Below are 15,483 nucleotides of genomic sequence, written 5' to 3' on the forward strand. Positions count from 1 at the left end.
TTCCCCAAGGTATAGAATGTCACAACATAATCAAGAGGGAATAGCCTAAAATTGCTGCTAAGCTTATGCTCCAAGTCACCAAGTTAAATCACCTAGTAAACTGGTGTGAAAGAAGTATGCTCCAGAAGTGCTTTAACAAAAGTGATATTTTTGAAATCTATATTTGTAGGGCTTTTATTTTTGTAACCATCTGTTGATTGAAATGTGGGAGATTATTAACCACAGATGTTAAAACCTAGAAAAATCTGAGGAATGTCCTAATTCTCAAGGCCAGTTTCTTATACAAGAAAGCCACTACCCAGGAGAATAGACCGAGAGGGTGGGATTTTTAGATGCATTCAGTGTTGAACGAACTCCGCTTCTGTTGAAGTCAATGGGAGTAGAATTAGAACTATGCTGACCACTTTTGAAAATCCCATCTGCTAGGACATCAAGAACGCAACGTACAGAATCATGCCTGTTAAAAACTAGACTACACTAGAGGCAGGGAGGGTCCACACAGCTGAAAGCCAGAATTGCAAAACTCCCATGGACTTCAATAGGGCCAGGATTTTGCCCCTTGTGTTTTAAGGAAGCAAAATGCCTCCCAGGCTGAGTATGGTTCACAGTAAATTCCATTTACACCTCTCTAATTTGTGTATGCAGCACAGAGAATGCTCCTTCCCAATGGAATGCTATCATTCTCATACCTCATGCAAACTAAACTGACTTTTGGGCCTTTTGCATCTTTGGAAGAAAGAGTTTTGGCTTTAGATCCATTTTAGGGGGAAAAAAAGTGATTAATGCCAAGAGGACAAATAGTCTTGATTAAGATAATAGCTAGTGCTTGGAAACAGACATGGCATCCCATTAGTCTAGCAATAAAGCTAATGCTTCAGTATAAAATAAATGGTCATTTGTGGCATCCTTACTTAAAGAGTAATCGACTCATTATAGTTATTTAGATTTATTTACCATTTAGGGCCCAATTCAAATTGACACAATTTAATAGGGAAGAATATGAGAGCGCATTATGTATTATCACTTCCCATAGAAATTGAAGTGATGGATTCAAAATCAACATGGTGCATGTTTGATTTGCCTTCCACTGAAAGACAGACAGGCTTGTAAATCCCAGGTCAGTAGGCTGAACTTATATGACTAATATCCAATGTATAGGGTGAAAGCTTAACATACAAAGTCCATTTGGTCAGTTGTTGTGTGTCACTACTAGCAGCTTATGTTCTTACTACTATTTTATTGTAAAGAAGAAAGTACCATAATAATACAATGGATGAGTGATATAGTTCATGCTGAAGCAAGTATAGTTTGCGTACTATTCAGAACAGAAGCTAAAGAGTTCCCCTGAAATTAAAAATAACCATTAAATCATAAAATGCCACTGAAATCAATTGTAAAAGTCTGGGGAGAAAAGCCATTGAAGAAAGTGTTATCTTATGAACAGAGATAGTGATGCTGAATTCTAGTCCTAGTCAGAGCTGTCAGTGGAGCTATGCTGATTTATACCAGCTGAGGATAGGACCCAGTTTCTTGTTTTTTAAAAATGAGAAGCATTCTGAGCTGTACACTTGCAGCAAGCAATTCAATTAGAATAGTTAGTGTGTGTGTGTGTGTTCTTTTGTAGTGGCCTCGAGCCATGCTCCTGCACTGGGGCTGCGCAGAACTGCAGGATGCTGGGAAAAATGCACCCCCCTTCAGAAAACAGAGCAACATTTGCCTGCATGGCTAGTCTGGTCCTTGAATCAGTTTGAGTCGTAGTGACCACAGGGTTTCCCCGTGCACTATGTGCACTAGCAGGCATAGCCCCATGCATGGTCTCTGTGCTCAGGAGGGTGTCGGGAATGAGATTGCAAGGGATCTTCCACCAGGCAGGAACCAGCCTCTGTCCAGCCCTTCATTAATTTTGCTAGTATGTTATCGTTCACTTTTTTACAGGATTAAAACTACCAACTTGCTGTATAAATGATTCCCTAAGACCTCTTCGCTGTCATCAACATCTTTTCCATTGTATATTTTAGACAGTCACTATCCCCATAGAATATTAAGGTTGGAAGGGACCTCAGGAGGTTATCTAGTCCAACCCCTTGCTCAAAGCAGGATCAATCCCCAACTAAATCATCCCAGCCAGGGCTTTGTCAAGCCGGACGTTAAAAACCTCTAAGGAAGGAGATTCCACCATCTCCCTAGGTAACCCATTTCAGTGCTTCACCACCCTCCTAGTGAAAAAGTTTTTCCTAATATCCAACCTAAACCTCCCCCATTGCAACTTTCTTCTTCTTAGCTTCCATAGTTAGTGTGTGTGTGTGTGTGTAAGTATCCTTGCAACAGTAGTATATTTTAAAATTTTTTTTGCAGATTACAAAGCCCCACCATATCTTTTAAACCATTTCCTACCATGCCTTTTGTTCCCCATCCCATTGTGGAACTTTCAGCTCTTTTTCAGCCTGAGGACTACAGTCAAATATAAAATTAATTCTCCACCAATACAGATATATATATAGTAGCAGTGTAGAGTGAGGATGTACATAAGCCTCCAGATGATCAGAAAACTATCAAGTGTGCAGCTATGCATTGAATGGTGTGTGTTCAAATTAGCATAATTGCAAGCACAATCAACCTACTGGTCACCTGAAAGTGAAATTACTACTTTCGAACGTACAGGGCCTGATCCACCATTGCATGATTCTGATTTTATGTGGACATAGCTTCACTGATTTCAGAAAAATTGCACCAGCATAGGGTGGAAACAATACAATTGTGAATCAAGCCTGCAGTCTCGCTAACTACACGTGTAAATGAGGTCTATAGTTACACACAAACTTTTTTGAAAATTTGAGATGCAGGATTACAACTGGGATTTTCAAGGAGCCTTAGGGAGTTACACACCCAATGTTACCTGGGGTTTTCAGAACCCAAAACAGTGGTAACTTACCTTTTATTTTAGGCGGTGTCTGGAATAAATTAATGGGAACACAGTGCTTCTGTCCATTTAATGATTGATATAAGCAAGCATGCTCTTATTTAAAACTACTATTTATTAGATATTAAGCACACACACATAACTGGTTTAGGACATTCCAGATATAGTTACCCACAATCTGAGATGGTTTTGAGTGATTAACAGCCGGGCTTCCAGGGACCCTTTTTCCATACAGCTGATGGGGAGTTTAGCTGTCAGCTCCTTGCCCGAAGAAAAGCTCCCTCAGACTGCTCTGAGGTATTTACTTTTGCCTAATTTTTTATAGCTAACTTTAACAAAGCACATAACCTTTAGTGACTCCTAGTGGGTTAGCATAACAACCTCTACTGGGTTACCAATTTTTTAAATTTTAATAAACTACTTATTATTTTAAAACATTTTAAATATTTTTAGTTAACAACAACAACATGTCAGGGGCACCTAAAACCCAGGTTGTGATTGACATACTTCTTATAATTTTTGTTTTATTTTTTTATTCTGATTAACAAACTACAAGCATGCAGCTGTCTGACCTTGTCTCACAAAGGCCCAAGATTATTCCTAGCTATGTGATGTTTGGTTTTCAGCTGGCAGTGGCTGAACATACAACATGGGTGACTGTCGTACTGTCAAGTTCTGGGGCACATGCAGGAATGTCCGTTCCGGGGTAACACCAACTCCTACTGAGCCTATCTTATGTCATAACAGCTAAACCCAATTCCAAACTAAGCATTCTACATGTGTTTTTGTTCACCATATTCCGCATACTCTGCCTGAATAGCAAACTTACCTATTGTTTGTTTTTAGGAGTATTATAACACAACTCTCAGTAAATTGAATAAAACTCTGCACTGGAGTTGGGATTCAGAATTACCTTTGGAATGCATGTCCCACTCTGTAAGAATCAGGAGCATGGTGAATGATGAAAGATTCTCTAAAATCTGGAGTCGTTGGAGTCAGTGGGAGACCGTGCTGGGTAAGCAAAGCAAGACTTTGGGATATTTCCTTGCTGATTTAATGCTGTGGTTTAATTTGCTAGTGTAAAACCAGTAAAATATTGGAGTTCATGTCAGCAGTGGCTATGCAACATCAGTGGACCATTTTAGAATATACTGCTAATACAGCAGAACCCCGTTTATCTGATCTAATTTGTCTAAATCAGACAAGCAAAAATCAGGATAAACCGGAGAATGGGAAAATGTGATGCTGCAGCACCATCTAGTGGCCACAGGAGAGATCACCCGCTTCTGGCCTTGGAGTCCTGGTTGTTCAGTAAACGCAGAGAGCCGGTTAAGGGAGGGTCAGATAAACGGGGTTCTACTGTACTTGTCTGTACTGTTTCATAGAACCATAGAAATGTGGGAGTGGAAGGGCCCTCATGAGGTCATCTAGTCTTCCTCTGCCTTCCCTCCTGTCCCACCCCCCAAGGCTGTGCTGGGGCAGGATTAAGTATACCTAGCACATCCCTGAAAAGTGTTTGTCTAACCTGTTCTTTAAATCTCCAATGGCAGGGGTTCCACAGCCTCCCTAGATAACATGTTCCAGTGCTTAACTATCCTTACAGTTTTGGTCTCACAATCAACATCAAGAAGACAGAAGTGACGTACCAGCCTGTACCAAAAAAGCCTTATGTAGAGCCTATTATCACAGTGCATGTCCAAACCCTCCAGGCATTGGACAAGTTCACCTACCTCAGCAGTACACTGTCACATGCAGTTCACATTGATAGTGAAACCAATGCCAGAACTGCCGAAGCAAGTGTGGCCTTTGGCAGACATGTGGGAATGCACAGGGATTAGTCAACAAACAAAACTGAAGGTCTACAAAGGTATCATGTTTGCAACTTTGATGTATGCATGCAAAACCTAGATGGTGTATAGATGCCATGTTATGAAGCTGAATCACTTTCACATGGGCTGTTTGAGGAAACTGATAAGTTTAAGATGGCAAGACAAGGTTCCAGATAGTGAGATTCTCATACGGGCATGTATTCCAAGCATCCATACTCTGTTGATGCAATCACAGATGAGATGAGTAGGCCATGTCACCAGAATGTCAGATGAGCAACTGCTAAAGATCTTTTATGGTGAACTAAGGTAGGGAAAATACTCTCAGGGAGGCCAGAAGAAATTTTTCAAAGACTCCCTAAAGTTGTCCTTGGGGCATTTCAACAGAGTTTTGAGAAGATCTTCCTCATGATCATGACCATCTACCTGGCAAAGTCTCATCCATACTGGAGCATCAGTCTGAGTAGAGGAGAACTACTGAGGCAGAGCAGAAGTGCCAGCAGCATAAATCTCACAGCAGCAGCATGTCCACTGTTAATCAAGTAACCCATAGTGGCATCTCTTGTTCAGTGTGCTACAGACAGTTCAAAGCTCAAATTGCCCTGATCAGACAATCATGTGTTCACAGAAACCAAATCAATCAGTAATATCATGGGCATCTTCGAACTCGAAGGACGAACAACACAACATCCTTATAGTTAGGAAGTTTTTCCTAATATCTAGCCTAAATCTTCTTTGTTGCAAACTAGAATGTTCACTTCTTGTCCTTCCTTCAGTGGGTATGGAGAACAATTGATCACTGTCCTCTTTATGACAGATTTGAAACCAGATATCAGGTCTCCTCCCTCAGCCTTCTCTTCACTCGAATAAACATGTTCAGTTCTTTCAATTTTTCCTCATACAGTTTCCCAGCCCTTTTTCCATTTTTGTTGGACGCTCTCCAGTTTGTCCGCATCTTTCTGAAAATGTGGTGCCCAGAACTGGACACAGTACTGACCAGTGCTGGGACAATTACCTGCTGTGCCTTACATGTGACACTCCTATTAATACATACCAATATACTTGCCTTTTTTGCAACTGCATCACATTGATGATTTGTATTCAATTTGTGATCCACTATAACCCCCAGATCCTTTTCTTCCTAAGTGAAGTATTTCACACTTGTCTTCATGGAATTTCATCTTGTTGATTTCAGACCAATTCTTCAGTTTATCAAGATCATTTTGAATTCTAATCCTGTCTTCCAATCCAACCCCTTCCAGCTTGTTGCATCTGCACATTTTATAAATATGTTCTGTACTTCATTATCTAAATCATTAATGAAAATACTAAATGGGACTGACCCCAGAACAGACTCTGCAGGACCCCTCTTGATACATCCTCCCATCTTAACAGCAAACCATTTTGCAGATACAGACTAACACGGCTGCTACTCTGAAACCTACTCTTTGAGTATAATTTTTCAGCCAGTTGTGCACCCACTTTATAGTAATTTAATCTAGACCACAGTTCTTAGTTTGCTTAGGACTATGTCATGTAGGAGTGTGCCAAAAACCTTCCTGATATATTGTGTCTACTGCTTCCCCGCTATAGAATAGGCTGTAAACATGTCAAAGAAGGAAATTAGATTGGTTTGGCATGATTTGTTTTTGACAAATTCACGTTAGCTATTACTTATCACCCTAGTTTCCTCTAGGTTTGAACAATTGTTTCATTTAGTGCATTGTTTTTAATATTTTTACTGTCCTAGAAAAATGATAGAACTTCCAACTATTGTTTAATCTCATTAGAAAAACTGTAGTCAGCAAATTAAAACAGCTAGAGTATTACTGTATACATGCAGAGAAGAAAGATAGAGTTAGGAAAAAAAGAAAGCTGTCACGGATTTGCTATGCAACCTTGGACAAAATGCTTCACCTTCCTGTGCTTCCCTTTATCCAATTGTAGCATAGATAGCACAAGGGTCACTTTTCCTTACAGGAGATAATGAAGATTGATTACATTTTGTATAGTGCTTTGAGATCCTCAGATGAAAACTACAATACAATTGCAAAGTATAAAGTATGAGACAACCTGCTCACTAACACCAATCCTGGCATAAAAGTAGTAAAACTGTGAAAAGTGGTACAGATCTCATTAACTTTATTTAGAAAACAAACGCGTATGCATGGAATTCCCTCTAAAGGGCTCAGTCTTGCAGCCTTTGTCGACTGGGACTAGTCACATGGATAAAGTCAGTAGGATTCTGATCACAATAAATGGAGTTAAATTTAAAATAGACTTTTATATGTTTTGAGAGTGTGGTTTTTATTCTCAAAGAACAAAAGACTATATGAGATGAGAATGTTATCATGTTTTGGGCATCTGGTTGAATGGCAGGTTTCTTACCTGCGTTCTTAATTTAAAAGTTTCTACTGAAGGAAATGAGAAATGTAAGTATTGAATAAGTTAATTAGCAAAACCTCATGCTATATGATGGTTTTATTTTACAGGAAATTTTTAATGCTGTTAATCCAGATTATATTAAATCATGTATTTAAAATATGTTCAGTTTTAGTTTCAGTAAAGTTATATAAATTACGTTTTATACCTGGCTAGAAGGCAATTGAGTTGTACAACTCCAGGATCGCTTAGGCTATGCTAAGTGCCGCTACAGCCGCGCTGTTGTAAGGACCATGGTGTAGCCACTCTGTTGCCAGGAGAGTGCTCTCCCGATGACAAAATAAAACCACCTCCAACAAGGAGGGCGGTAGCTTCTTTGGTGGGAGAGTGTCCCCTACCGATGAAGTGCTGTCCGCACCGGTGCTTTTCATCATTAAAACTTTTGTCGTTTGGGGAGTAATTTTTTCACACCCCCGAGCAACAAAAGTTTTAACGATGAAAGTGCAGTGTAGACGCAGCCTGAGGGCATGTCTTCACTAGCAATGTTAAAGCGCTGTCGCGGCAGCGCTTTAACGTGGGTGTGTAGTCACGGCATCAGTGCTGGAAGAGCACTGGTGCACTGTCTACACTGGCACTTTACAGCGCTAAAAGTTGCAGCGCTGTAAAGTGCCAGTGTAGACAAGGCCTTAGTCTTTGAGGATAAATTTAGTCCTACTTTGTGGTATATCCGGAATGTCCTTTGCAATGCTGCTGTAGTAAACAAGGAAGCTATAATATCCTTACCACTGAAGTCTGACTTGTTCCTTTGATTAGGGCTCTTCTAGGAAGGCAATGTCTCTTCTGAAGCTGTTGCATAATAATTCTTGGACTCAGTGCAGAATCACTTCAACAATTTCAACTTTGTAACAGCATCATGTGTTCTGTGAATGTGGGGCATAAATTAACCACCGGTGATTCTTGCTTCACTGTCATCAGGCTGTAGTATTCATATAAACTAATACTGAGAACCAAGAGTTACCGGTATTAATGTTTCTAAAGTTTATATTTTTTTTCCTTAATGCACAATTGTTGATTTGGCTCTGCATTCATGTACTAGTTTAATATGAACAGACAGAAGCCTCTCTGTAGCTAAGGTTATAACAAGGTTTCTATTTCAGAGGGGTAGCCGTGTTAGTCTATATCAGCAAAAACAACGAGGCATCCTTGTGGCACCTTAGGCCTGGTCCCCACTTAGTCCGGACTTCGGACTAAGGTACGCAAATTCAGCTACGTTAATAACGTAGCTGAATTCGAAGTACCTTAGTCCGAACTTACCGCGGTCCAGACGCGGCCGGAAGTCTCCCCCCGTCGACGCCGCGTACTCCTCTCGGCGAGCTGGAGTACCGGCGCCGACTGTGAGCACTTCCGGGATCGATCTGGGATCGATTTATCGCGTCTTAACCAGACGCGATAAATCGATCCCAGAACATCGATGGCGTGCCGCCGGACCAGCCGGTAAGTGAAGACTAGGCCTTAGAGACTAACAAATTTAACAAATTTGTTAGTCTCTAAGGTGCCACCAGGGCCGGCTTTAGGAAGTGCGGGGCCCAATTCGAACATTTTTGGCGGGGCCCCAAAAAAAAACATGTAAAAAAAAGCCTTTCATTTCTTCCATGTATTATTTACTTTCCATAACTATATAAATAATAAAATTATATATTATGTACATTGCATCATATATGCTGTTGATCGGTTATTAATGAGCTCCGTTTCACATGTGTTGGTCCCCTTCACTCCCTGGGCGTATGCTAGGGTGACCAGATGTCCCGATTTTATAGGGACAGTCCCGATTTTGGGGTCTTTTTCTTTTATAGGCTCCTATTACCCCCCACCCCCTGTCCCGATTTTTCACACTTGCTGTCTGGTCACCCGGTGTGCACATGTGTGGATCCCAGCTGCTCCCTGCCCCCCTCATTGAAGCAGGTGTGCAGGGTTACTGCCCTGGGAACTGCAGGGCACCAGTGGACATGGGGCTGGCTGGAGGCAGGGCAGGGGCTGATTGGAGGTAGGGTCTGGCTGCAGGCAGGGCAAGGAGTGCGGGGCTGGCTGGAGACAGGGGTGTGTGGGGTGGGCTGGCTGGCTTCAGGCAGGGCTGCAGGGGGGTGCGGCATGGGTTGGCAGGGCTGGAGGCAGAGGAGTGCGGGACTGGCTGGCTTCAGGCAGGGGGGTGCGGCAGGGGTTGGCTGCAGACAGGGCAGAGGGTGCGGGGCTGGCTGCAGACAGGGGGTGTGGGGCTGGATGGAGACAGGGACTGGCTGCGGGCAGGGCAGGGGGTGCGGGGCTGGCTAGAGACAGGCTGGCTGCGGGCAGGGAAGGGGGTGCGGGGCTGGTGTGGGCAGGGATGTGTGTGGGGCTGGCTGGCTTCGGGCAGGACAGCAGGGGGGTGGGGCAGGGGCTGGCTGTGGGCAGGGGGTGCAGGGCTGGCTGCAGGCAGAGCCCTGCAGCCCTACCCCAGGGCTCCAGCAGTGGGGCTCTGGAGGCAGTTTAAAGGGCCTGGGGCTCCAGCCCATGCTGGGAGCCCCAGGCCCTTTAAATTGCCCCCTGGGGAAGCCGGGCCACCCCGGTACGGCGCACTGGCTCTTGCCAGTATGCTGTGCCGGGGCTTGGGCGTGGGGCCCTCTTAGGTGCGGGGTCCGATTCAGGGGAATTGGTTGAATTGGCCTAAAGCCGGCCCTGGGTGCCACAAAGGTTTCTATTATAAGGCTTCTGGGACTTAGAGCCACAATGGTTTAGGCTGCCTTGGTGAACTCCTGGTCACATGGAAGTCAATGGTTGAACTCCCATTTGCTTCACTAGGGCCAGGATTTCACCCCTTAACTCTGTATTTCAATATTTCCACATTTTTGAAAAAGGGTAACCTTAATTTAGAGTTTCTAGATATTTTTATCATTTAATTAGGGGAGGGGGTGGAAGGGATGAGGATGGGGGTTAGGATTTAAACTACAGCTCTCCAGGAAGTTGTTTTTTGTTTTTTTTTAAGTTTTGATACAGACTTATAACCTTAACTAGTTTCTCACAGGTTTGTGTCTGGCAATCATAATTAATATTAAGGACAAGAGACACTAGTAATAAACCAACTACTAATGTCACTTCTGAATGAACTTCTGTGAACTGTATTCGTAGAACACAGGAAAAATTGACTGAATACAAGGCAGTGATTAGCTCTTTCATATTGACTGTTTTCACTGGAACAGCATCATTTTTGGTGAACTTACATGACTTTTAAAAATGTGTTTTGAAAGGATGACTAAACGGTTTAGTTAAGGAACAATCATCTGCACTGGTTCAGGTTTGCACAGGTCCTGCTTGGATTTAGATACTAGAAATGTTACCAAATGTAGCAGGAGAAGCACAGGGCCCTTAACTTGGGTCTTGGCAGATAAAAAGCCTTTCAAACTCACCTTTTAATGGATGAAATCTTTTTATTCTAGTTAGACTGAAGCCATAAGGGATCCATTTATGAATTAACATTGGACATTTCCTGGTCATTAAGGAACAAATGTTCACACATAGCATCCCAGCTTGCCTTTGCAAAATCGTATATACAAATCCCACATTAGAGGCCAGATGTAAAGCCCACTAAAGTTAATGGAAGCCTTTCCATTGAATTCATTGGGTTCTGGATCAGGTCCTAGGGGGTGAAATTCACCACTGTACAAAGGCTCATGCACCATTTAAGTTTTATATCTTACGGGTTTAAGTAGGACTGAAGTGGGAGAACATCACATGAGGGTGTACAAATAGATGTCTGCATGTGGATAGTTGAGGTACAATTACCAGATGTGTGCAAATGCCTAGTTATGCATTCAAAGTCACAGGCACCTATCTTGAGCACCCTTTTGAAAACTTATCCCTAGTGCTTTCTCAGCTATCTAGTCATGGGGTAGACTGTTCATAAGAGACTCCATGGCATAAAGAAAGAACATTCAAATGAAAAGATTTATTCTTTTGTATCTTGCAGGCCTAGATACTTCAGATGACAACACATCATACATCTTCCCAGAAGATAAAGTTGTAGAGGAAGGCTCAAATGTCACTTTTTGCTGCATTGGAGGCAAAGATAGCCGAATTTTGAATATTTTGTTTAATTACACTGATTATTATTACCCAGACTCAAACACAAGCCAGCGAAACATGGTGATTACTAGGAATAAGGTGTTGCATGCAGAAATGCCTGACATTCCTGTCATTTGTAACATCTCTGGTAAAGGAAGCAAAAATTACAGTGCAACACTTCTCTATGTGGGCAGTAAGTACACACTTTGCTTAAGGTCTCTTTCTGTGGCTGGGAGGGGTTGTAAAGTTCAAGGGGTGGGTTCTGAACTGCTATAAATTAGCATTGCTCCGGTGGCCTCTGTGGAGCTATGCCTATTTACACCAGCTGAGGAACTGGCTCCAACTGTGCCCTCGCATTACACATTCCAGAGTAGAAAAGTTTGTTTTCAAGTGTAAAGAGTGCAAGTAGATTTTGACTAAAAGAGGTTCATGGATTAATCCCAAGACCTATTAATGCTTTAGCAAACAGATAAACCTGGGAGCTTAGATTAATAACTTTGGTAGATATTAAAAATCATGGACTGAATAAAGACACTAGATTTATGGCTTATTAAAGTAATTACTACCCTCCCTTCCCTTTCCCCTGCAGCTGCCTTCCTCCTCCAACTGGAGGGGTGTTAACAGGCCACTTCACCTTGAACAGTCCCTTGAAATATGTGTTAACTACTTATGCTAAACAATCTTGTATTTAGCTGTGACACTCTGAATACATTTCCCAGGCTATGTCTCCACTACAAATTACTTCGGTAAAAGTTACATCGCTCAGAGGTGTAAATAATCCACACCCAAGTGTCGCAAGTTATACTGATCTAAGCGCCCGTGTGGTCAGCACTTCGTCGGACATAACTACCGCCTCTCGCTAAGGCGTCTTCACCAGAAGCGCTACTGCGGTGCAGCTGCATCAGGGCAGATGTGCTGCTGTAGTGTAGACATACACAGAGCTCTTCTTCAGGTCTGAGGCTAAGCTCAAAAGCTTGTCTCTCCAACAGAAGTTGGTCCAGTAAAAGATATTACCTCACCCAGCTTGTCTCTCTAATATCCTGAGACTAGAGTGACCAGATGTCCCGATTTTATAGGGACAGTCCCAATATTTGGGGCTTTTTCTTATATAGGCATCTATTACCCCCCATCCCCAGTCCTGATTTTATATACAAAATACTTTCTATCTAGTCACCCTACCTGGGACTCACACAGCTACAACAACACTGAATTAACAACCGCAGACAAGCTGGGTGAGATCTTTTATTGGACAAGATTGGAGAGAGAGAGAGAAAAGATTTCGAGCTTACACAGCTCTTCTTCTGGTCAAACATGGTCTCCTAAGAATTTAGCCTGAATGTGCACAATACTAGCATAGCATAAAACTTTTCCCCTCCAAGTATAGAAGTAAATTTTAAGTTGGGTGATGCCCTAAACATTGGATAGATCATTATTTTACATAAATAACATGTTTGGAGTACAGTGATCTTTCAGAGTACAGTACATTTTAGTCTGCTTTCTTCTCTGAGGCGGTCTTTGTTTGAGTGCAATTGAAATAATGCCTGTAGTCAACCAGGCTTTGTACATGTTAATCGTTAGTTAAAGGCAAAAATGTTATGTAGCTGTTGCTACATTTGTCATGTTGATCTTCTCCTTGGTTTTAATTACAAGAACGACCTTATGAGCCTAAAGATCTTTCCTGTGACACTCGGGACATGAAGACATTAACCTGTACTTGGAATCCAGGAGAAAATACCTATCTTTATGGGAGTCATTCAACAAAATACCACTTGTTTGAAAGGTAAGTTCTCTCAATTGATGAAATTAGTTCTATGGCCTGTGCTATACAGGAGGTCTGACAAGATGATCTAATGGTCCCTTCTGCCCTTGGAATCTATTAAAGTATTTTTCTCTGTATGCTATAAGAAATTGCACCCTTTTCCAGATCATTAAGCAATACATTCAAACAACAAAGGTTTACAGCAAAGAACTTTGGAGCACCCACCATTAACACTTTCTCATGTTGTAAACTGACCAAGTAGCCTCACTCTTCGTTTTCTCTCCTCACCAGTTTCTGATCCATCACACTAATAAATTACATCCTTAACCAGGACTGACTGATTTTCTTTAATAGGTTCTTGTGAGGGCCTTTGTCAAAGCTTTTTGAACGTCAAAGTGAGTCCTAGAAATATATTCTCCTTTACTCACTATTTTGTCAAAAGGGCTGAATGGCTCATTCTGTTCCCACCACCTCGTGGTAGTCAGAGACAGCCCAGGAGCCAAGTCCTCTAATCAGAGTGAGCCACACTCATTTTCTCACTTCTAGCCCTGCCTAAGATTAGGGTTGTTGTTGGACAGTCTGGAAAGCATCAGTGTTCTATGGCCTGGATCCTACAAACAGTTATAGACATGAGTAAGTTTGTGCATGTGAGTTCAATCCATTCAGGACACTGTATAACAGCTTAACCTCTGCTGAAAAGCCAACAGTACTGAAAATACTGATGGGCTGTTACTGAACCGTCTTGCATAAGGCCATTTTAGAATTGAATTGGTCAGAATTTTAGTATTTAACTCCCATGGAATTTTTCTGTGGTCAACAGCAAGAACATTGGGAATTCATCCAATTCTCTATCCCCACAGTTCTCCTGCAGAATACTGAGTGGCATGAACAGTCAGCCCATGAAACAAGAAGGAAGTATTAGATCACCCAACCTCATTAGATAATCAGCCACAGTTGCTTACCAACTTCTGAAAGCTTTTTGCTTTTCAAATAAACCATTCCTGGGTACCCTCCTTTATACCACAGTTCTTTTAAAATATAATAGAAATTACTATTTGTTACATTTGTTGATGGAGAATTATGCATATACAATAGCTGTATTTTAATTTAAGTTTTAGTTCTGTTCTCGGTAGGCATCACAGTTTCTGAACCCATTATTGCACTTCTGCAACATTTATGATTTTAAACCAAAGAAAAATAAACCAGTGTCTTTTTCCTTTCTCTTGAAAGGTTTTCCCAAAAAACATTGTGCTACCAAGAAACAGCAACGTATCTAGAACCCATCCATTGTTCTTGGGCGATAGACCAGCAGATGATATACAACTTAACACTGACTGCCCAAAACGCTCTAGGAGAGAGAAGTGCTAATTTTGTCCTTGATGTAGCTCAAAGAGGTAAGGAGTTTTCTGCTCCTTGTTGATGTTTTGAAGGTTCTTTTGGGTAGGCTGAAGATCACCACCAGCAAACATTCTGGGGCCACCCCTCCTATTTCTCTATGAGGCAGTATTGTCTGAAAACCTCTCTCAGATTTAAAGCTAGAAATATCTTTGTTCCTTCCCAGCTTGCCCTGATTCCCATCTTCTCTGTGCCCGCACTTGCCTGCTCCCTCTTCAGTTTCAGTTTTGCAGCTGCTGTTACCGATGAACACAGTCTGATCTCCAGGTTGAGAGCTAAGTGATCAAAATTATCCCTTTTGTGGCCTCAATCTGCCAAATGTCCAAATGTGGGGAGTGATGTGCAACAAAGGGCCCAAATGAGGGGCACAAAAAAAGGAGCCACTCAGGAAACAAAGTGCTGTGGGATCATTCCTTTGGCGTACAGAACTTTGACACCACAGTTGCAGGTTTCTGATGTAAATCTTCAAAAACAAAAGGGAGAGGACACCAAATTTGTGTGGGATGGACATAACTTTGAGACTAGACTGAATGATTCCCTCATAATGAGTGACATTTGAGTGGTAAACACATTATTACAGAGTCTGAGGGAGTGAGTGCATGCCACCCATGAGCAGTGGATGACAGTAGTATCATCCATGCTAGTGCATGAGACAAGAAGAGCAATTTACCATAAGTAAAGCAATTTGACTATACCCAAAGTGCTCTCAAATGCATAAAGGAAACACACTGAAAACACAAGAAAATGAGTTTCTTTCTCCAACTGCTTTTAGTTCTAGGAATTGTAGGTGCTTCTTGTAACAATACTAGATGTTTCTTTCTGATGGTATAAAGCTTTACGTTTTGAGTGCTCTTCTAACCAGTCTTTTTAGGCAAGTCCTGCCATTTTTCTATCACTACAGATATTTGCTGTAGATTTTTTGCTGATTTTAAAAACATTAGCAAAAAAAGCAAAACCAAATTTACACCCAACATTTCCAGCTCTGCAGTATCAATAATGGAAGCATTCAAGGGTCAGATTTGGACACCATCTAGTCTACTACTCCTTATGGAGCACATATCCTCTGAGGATCTCAAAGGACTTTAACAAGGGAAGATGAATAGCAG

General features: G+C 41.9%; 1 protein-coding gene across 7 annotated transcripts in view; it reads left to right on the top strand.

Annotated features, from left to right (window-relative positions):
- The window catches only part of LOC101934454 (oncostatin-M-specific receptor subunit beta), a 75,404-nt gene that overhangs the window by 42,973 nt on the left and 16,948 nt on the right, over nucleotides 1-15,483 (top strand). For all 7 annotated transcript variants that reach the window (XM_005282214.5, XM_065550030.1, XM_065550029.1 and 4 more), the window contains 4 exons: nucleotides 3,767-3,935; nucleotides 11,129-11,416; nucleotides 12,874-13,003; nucleotides 14,213-14,376. In XM_005282214.5, coding sequence (XP_005282271.2) covers nucleotides 3,767-3,935; nucleotides 11,129-11,416; nucleotides 12,874-13,003; nucleotides 14,213-14,376 — 751 coding nt within the window. The remainder of the gene's footprint in view (nucleotides 1-3,766; nucleotides 3,936-11,128; nucleotides 11,417-12,873; nucleotides 13,004-14,212; nucleotides 14,377-15,483) is intronic.

This window comes from Chrysemys picta, chromosome 6, assembly GCF_011386835.1.
Source record: "Chrysemys picta bellii isolate R12L10 chromosome 6, ASM1138683v2, whole genome shotgun sequence".
In the NCBI taxonomy this organism is placed as follows: Eukaryota; Metazoa; Chordata; order Testudines; family Emydidae; genus Chrysemys; species Chrysemys picta.